At 41.4% G+C, this 6,661-nt stretch overlaps 1 protein-coding gene across 1 annotated transcript; it reads right to left on the reverse strand.

Moving 5' to 3' along the window:
- Nucleotides 1-1,430: 1,430 nt before the first annotated feature.
- Nucleotides 1,431-6,226, reverse strand: nrros (negative regulator of reactive oxygen species). The gene is made up of 3 exons (XM_055037584.1): nucleotides 6,102-6,226; nucleotides 4,705-4,819; nucleotides 1,431-3,461 (listed from the first exon to the last, which is right to left on the reverse strand). The coding sequence occupies exons 2-3, from the start codon at nucleotides 4,804-4,806 to the stop codon at nucleotides 1,506-1,508; spliced, it is 2,058 nt and encodes a 685-aa protein (XP_054893559.1). The 5' UTR covers nucleotides 4,807-4,819; nucleotides 6,102-6,226; the 3' UTR covers nucleotides 1,431-1,505.
- Between the last annotated feature and the right edge of the window lie 435 nt (nucleotides 6,227-6,661).

The raw sequence follows: 6,661 nt of genomic DNA on the forward strand, positions 1-6,661 counted from the left end.
GGTAACCCATCTTATTTTGTTCCACATAACCACAGATGGGCTGTTTAACAGAAAAAAAAATAACTCAACATCGATATGTATTTCCAGCTTGATGTCCTGTGTGCGTAACTTCCTGTATGTGCAGGAAGTATTCCCAATAGAGATTATGAAATCAGTAACTCGTGTTTAGTGCAGTGTTTATTTCTCTTTTGACTTTTTTAATAAAGTTGTTTTCTGTCGTTGAGCAAGCAAGTGGAATGACACATTTTTCACAATCTAAAGCAAAGGGCCTTCCTTCCTTCCTTAAATGATTTTGACTTGTCGTCATTTTGCCATTTTGGACAACCAGAATCGGTTCTTTACCTCTGCGCGTTGACCACTTGCCACCTCGCATCTTCGCTTTTCTCAGCTCCAAAACCTCCATGTGTTGTAGTATTTCAGCTTCACCGTAACCACACACTCTTTTTAAGACATCAATGTGACGATCGTGTGCCTGGCCACACCGTTTCCATAAACGACCAACACCTAAACCAAAGACCTCAAGCCAGGAGTTTATTTCTCACTCTTATCAGCTTGTGCCCTCTGTTGACAACATTACATTGCATCACCTGCTTTTGACCCAGTTTTGCACTCGTGCGTATTGTTTTCTCTTTGTCAACACGTTTTAAAGCGCGATAAAAGCTGAAATCATGTTCTGATTTTCACTGACTCATAATGTGCGAGGCGAAAGCAGCGTGAAAACTAATGAAGTTGTTGCGACTTGGAGAATGCTTCACTCTGGTTTCTCCTTTTATGTTCCAACCACCATGACCCTGAGCATCACCACAGTGGTATTTTGGTTACCTTCTGGTTTGACTCCGGCACTTCATACAACTGCACACTTATCTACCAGCCTCCCCCGCTACTACACAGCGACACAAATCGCATGCAAAGGAGTGTGAATTTCTTCTGTGCAACCACCAAAGATGATCGTATTTTCATTGATTTACGAACAACGCGCCGCGTCGACACAGATCGTGCAGCACGTTTTATTAGAAAAAGACTCGGCAGAGGGAACCAGGGTGACCCCTCGCACGCACCAGTGCGCTGGAATCGTATGTTGATGAGGCGTCTTCGTCTCACTGATGGGAAGAAAGCCCCAAACCCCTCCTCTCTGAGATACAGAACTGGGCAGTTGCTGCACGTCTTAGCAAAACAGGAAATTTCATGTTTCCTCTGCTGCATATAGCTACGGCTTGCATCACTCGACTTCTGCATATCTTCACACACTCACACACACACATATACACCCACAATACTGACAAACCGAGACCCACAAAAACGCAGCCACAGTTTTACATGACGGTATTAGGATTCGGGCTGGTTTTTAACCGCAGTTCAAGGAGCAATGCAAGGCAGTGGGACACAGTTAAATGCACCTTTGTTGATGTGGTTATTACTGTGGACAGCTTTTGAAGTGTATTTTATTTTATTTTTGACATCAAGACAATGTACAAAATGCATTCACATTTGTTGCTTATAAAGTATCAGTAGGACGTGGGCTTCAAATATTTCTTTTTGATCGATGTTTGTAGGAGTTTGGGCTTGTAGGTAAGGAACGTAACAATAGAGATTCCAGTCAAAAAAAGACAAACAGGCACAAGGAGCAGGATGTACCACAGGATCGACTCCCCTGCTTCTAAACAATAAAATCTTTCTGGGTCCTGCACTCTGTGTGTCGTTTGTAGGACGTCGTTGCATTCGATATCTGACATTGCAACCATATTCATTGTCTTTGCACTTTCAAATATACTAAACCACTCTGTTTGGCAGCAGTTGAATGCATTTCCACTGAGGAAAATGGTCTGAAGTTTTGAGGCTAGTGTATGAGCTTCACCAGAGGGGATGGTGGACAGTCGATTGTCCCTCACGTCCAGGACTTTCAGGTCAATATCATAAAGTGATTTGGGAAGACGGTAAAGAGAGTTCCTTGATAGATTAAGTGACTTCAAACTGTGAAAATTGGACAAGTCGATGTCTCGTGTTTGAGTGTTTCCTAAGCCCAGATGTTGCAACGTCCTACTTAAACATCGTAATGAATCTTGGACATCAATCCCAGGATTGTCAGACAGTTCTAGGTGGGTTAGCGACAACCCTGCGAACGCAGAGTTTGGGACAGTTTCAAGGTTGCAACCTTTGAGGTGAAGCTGCCTCAGGGAGTGGATGTTGTCCCATTGCAAGCATTCTGTAATGCTGCTGGTGTTGATATTTGTTTCATCGGGTAGGCAAATGCCAATGTTGTTATAGCTCAAGTCTACAGAGTGGATTCTTGGCAATGAAGAAAATAATCCAAAAGGTAGCTCCCTCAGGTCGTTCCGACTCAAGTTGATGTAAGTCAGATTGCCGAGCATGCTGAGCGACCCATCATTCGCTGAAACCTGGTGCAGTTTGTTGTTGCTAATATCCAGTTCGTACAAGTTGCTTGAGAACTGTTCTGTTGAGATGTGGAGTGTTTCTAGGCAGTTCATGCCCATCCGGAGTCTTGACAGGGTGGGCATTTTCCCCATAAATCCATCGGGAAAATAATCCACTTGGTTTCCTCTCAAATCTAAAGTGTCCAGAGAAGAAATGTCGCCGTGAAGGTCATCATCCCACAACTGAGCAGTCACGTTTTTTATGTGCTTTTTTAGGTTATAGAACTCGACACTCGAGGTTGAGTTCTGGAGTGTGCTGTTGTCTGCCAAATGTTCATAGAACCTGAGAATGTTGTGCGAGAGATAAAGGTTCTGCAATTTGCTGCGTGTTGGCAAGAAAGGAAAAAAGAAGAGCCTGTTGTTTGACAGATCGAGCGTCTCCAGCTGGAAAGTGTCGTTGAGCTCCTGCCTTGAGATAAACCACTCGATAAAGTTGTAGCTGGCATTGAGGACGACCAATTGAGTCATGTGGAAGTCTGTCAGACAAGGCAGATGGTTAAAGGCCAAGTTGAGCCTCTGGAGCTTCGGGTTGCTCCCGAAGGCGCTGTCAATTTCAAACATGATGTTTCTTTGAAGGTCAAGGTCTTTGAGGTTATGCAGATCCCTGAACGAGGTCTCATCCAACCGCTGCAAGAGGTTTCCGGAAAGATTGAGGTACTCCAGGGACGATAGGTTTTGAAGTAGAGTGGAAGCCATTTCATCGGTAAGCTTATTCTCAGAAAGATCTAGAAATCTCAGACCAGGTAGCGTTCTTAATGCAAGGCCGGTTTCCTCAAAGCCAATGTTTATATTGTTATTTGCAAGGTTTAGGTTCTCTAACGAGTGTGAATCTTGAAAAACATTTGGTTGCATTTTCTCCAGACCATTGCAAGCCAAAGTTATGGTGATTAGTGATGGGTAGCGAAGAAAAGAGACGTTATGTAGTGTTTTAATTTGATTGTAGTTTAGCTGAAGCTCTTCTAAGTTCCCGGGCAGTCTTCCAGGTACGGATGAGAGTTTGCCATTGTTGCACAGCGCTGCTTTTTGTACCTGCAGAAAAATAAAAGCACGTAGGGTCAGTTTTTGCTTTGTTCCAAAAAGTAATAAAAATCAGATTTTTTGTGAAGTGACCACCAACGCTTTAGAAAAATAAATATTTCCACGTAAGTACAGACCAGTGCTGTGGGTTGTAGTATCGGGTTTCGGGCTAATCATCCACATGGTAGCATGCTATTTTGGCATCACTACTGCTATATTAGTACACTAATGTTAGCAGTGATAAAAAAACCAATGCATTCGTATTCTTTTGTAAAGAGACAGAGATGAACTTCATTTTCATTCGGTTACCTATTTTAGTGATGCTTTAGGAACATTTTCAGGAAACCTGTCAAGTTTTTCGTCCAGAGAAATTAGTGGAAAATCTTTGGTAACCACAGTTTAACAATGCTGCAGGTGTTACATCCTTAAACAAGCTGACTTCACATTTCAGGCAGTTAAAAGTAATCAACCGATTCCAACTGAGATATTGCAATTCCTGCTAGTTTTAGATTGCCGATTTGACCTGGTCCTACTAAGACGAAAATGAAAGCCCACTAGTCGTAAGGCGACCTTTTGTTTACTCTTTTCAAACTGCAGACCTCGTTTCAGGAGATTTGCAGTTTGTTCTCAGCACAGCTTCCTGGCCTGTGTGTTGAACGTAAAGTAAAAGAGAGTAACAAATAAAGTTAACACAGACAATAACTCAAAAAAACTCATTTTAGTATATTTTATTCGAATCAGTTTTGCGATGCAAATATTTTGTAATGTTTACTTAGTCTTAGATGAGGTAGTAGTGAAACAATAATCAATAAAAACAATAATGTATATATAAAAAAACCTCAAACTAAATGGGTAAATGAATAATGACATACTTTACAGATTTCCCAAGCAGTATTTTATGGTGTCCTATTTCTCATCTAAATAATTGCTTGTATTTTCGCAGTAGTGTTTTATTATTTTTTCTAACAATCACCTTTTGCTCTTTTCTTAATTAGTTGGGTTTTTTTTTTTGCATTTTTATGAGCATGTATGAATTACTTTATGCACTGTACATCTTCTCGGTCGCTGGGAAGAAGTTCAATTTGTTGTTGTCTTTTTAAGCAAGTTCATAAATAATCCTAAGGAAGTAAAATAATGTTTTGCAGAGCCAGCGCCTTTTTGATGCAGCCTGTTCCGAGCTCCTTCCCATGTTCTTTATTTTTGTCTTTGCATATTTCACACTTTTTCCATTGCTAATGAAGGAGATGCATCTTACCAGCTTGCAGTGACTGTGTTGTGGATGGCTCGAGGCGGGTGTCAGGATTCTCCACATGGCCAGCAAGCAAAATAGGACGGGAATAAGACCTTGGTCTGGCATCTTATCATCCTCACTGTTAAAAAAATAAAATAAGAGGACAAAACGCCAAAAAGTTGTCACTTCTCAATAGTTTCATTTCCATTTGCCATAAAAAAAAAGCCTTGTGTGCCTGTGATCCATGAACGATAGCTGAAATAACTCAATGGTAACTTCTTTAACTGTGCATTTGCTCAAAGAGAAAAAGAAATGAAAGCAAAAATAATGAAATAGCTGCTTGACGTTAAGCTGATTTAAAAGTATGGCTCTTTTCTAATTTTCCACTTACAAAATGAGAAACTTCCAGTTTCTGACTCAAAGTAATAATAAAAAAAATGCAAGTATTCATTTTCTATAATGCAAATTACGTAAGCTTGTGTTTTCCCATTTTAATCATTTCCCTAAACCTTAACTGTCACACTATCCTAAATTGTTGTCACTAAAAGTGAATGATTCAAATGTCTGGTCCATAAATCTTTTTTTTTTTTTTTTGGTGATTAGAAATCCTAAAAACTGAGATGGTTTTAGGATTTCAAGGTACAAGGCATGTACCTTGTCTCCATCAATCTATATGCTGATGACAGTCTGACATATTCCTCAGACTTAGAATTTTTGAATTTAGATCCTATATCAGGGAGCAGAAAAGTGGCATATTTTCTTCATGAGAACGGCAGCTTTGGTCAAAAAAAATTTCCCAAATTTCTTCTCAAACCGCTGTCATGCGTTTGAAATGGGGAGGTTTTGTGTTCCCCTTTTTGCCGGCACGCATTGTTAATCGATACACTGACCTTTTTTTTTAAATACATTTTTTTTCCTGCAAACGCCATGTCGACGACAAATCGTTCGATGTCGACGTTTTTTTTTTTTTTTTTGCGATACCTCTGGTTATCGAGTCTATTGGCAACCTGCAGTATCCACGCCGACTGCGTGCCCCTTGCTCGCCGTGCACTTTCTCGCACATGACTGCTGCTCTGAGAGCAAACTTGCTTAAAAGATGACACACAATCCGCTCGAGATAAAAGTCACTGGTTGGGTGAAAAAGACAAAAAATAATAAATAAAAAAATGCTGGATGATACAATTTGAAATAATGCAACCCAAACTCCTTGTGTTGTTGTGAACTGAAACCCGTCCCAGAGTTAATGCTGAAAAGGCTGTGACCAACTGATATAAGAAGTGCAAGCAACATCGGTTTCCAGAGCAAATCATTCTTGCTTAAAAATTGTAAAGATCAAACATTCAGCATCCTTAATTCGGTTTGTTTAGCCGTGTCTCTTCGCACACTGCAGTGGTTGAACGGAGCATAGTGCATTTACTTACACTGGTGGTTAGATGCGGATTTCCCAAGCCACTGACGGTTGATCCCCTGACCATATCGCTGAGTGACTTGCTGTTGTAGAAAGAGCTCTCTCGCATGTGTGTGTGTGTATGGCTTTCAGCTGCAGCACTCTTCTCTTACTGAGAAGCACTGGTTGTGCCCCCCCTTTCTTTTTTGTTGCTCTTCACGGAAGCAGGCAGGCAACGGAAACCGAGTCACATGGACAAGTTGCAAACACACTGAGGTTCTCAAGACCCGAGCCACAGGAAGGCGAGCTCAGGCTCAACAGGACCGTGTGCATGGTTCACGTTCTTTGTTTTTTTTTTCTTCCTTTTTGCTCTTTGCAACATCACACAAGTTGAGGCTGTGACAAGAGAGATGACTAGTACCAGCAGCACAAGTGCCACCGCAGAAACCCAACGAGAACACACCCTTCACACCCTCCGCTCGTTCTGATCAGCCGAGCTACTAGAAAGGAAACCGCTCAACACACACACACCCTTCCTGCCTGTTGTTCGGCCTCTCGCAGAAGCTGAGGCGCATCTGCTTACAGGCAGGTTCA

Source organism: Poeciliopsis prolifica, unplaced genomic scaffold (genome assembly GCF_027474105.1).
Source record: "Poeciliopsis prolifica strain line A6 unplaced genomic scaffold, Auburn_PproV2 SCAFFOLD012, whole genome shotgun sequence".
Classification (NCBI taxonomy): domain Eukaryota; kingdom Metazoa; phylum Chordata; class Actinopteri; order Cyprinodontiformes; family Poeciliidae; genus Poeciliopsis; species Poeciliopsis prolifica.

Bases quoted from the DNA above. Each gene is read 5' to 3' on its own strand.
- nrros (XM_055037584.1), bottom strand. From the start codon at position 4,806: ATGCCAGACCAAGGTCTTATTCCCGTCCTATTTTGCTTGCTGGCCATG. The intron at 3,462-4,704 runs GTAAGATGCATC...ATTTTTCTGCAG, and splicing joins AACACAGTCACTGCAAGCTG to GTACAAAAAGCAGCGCTGTG.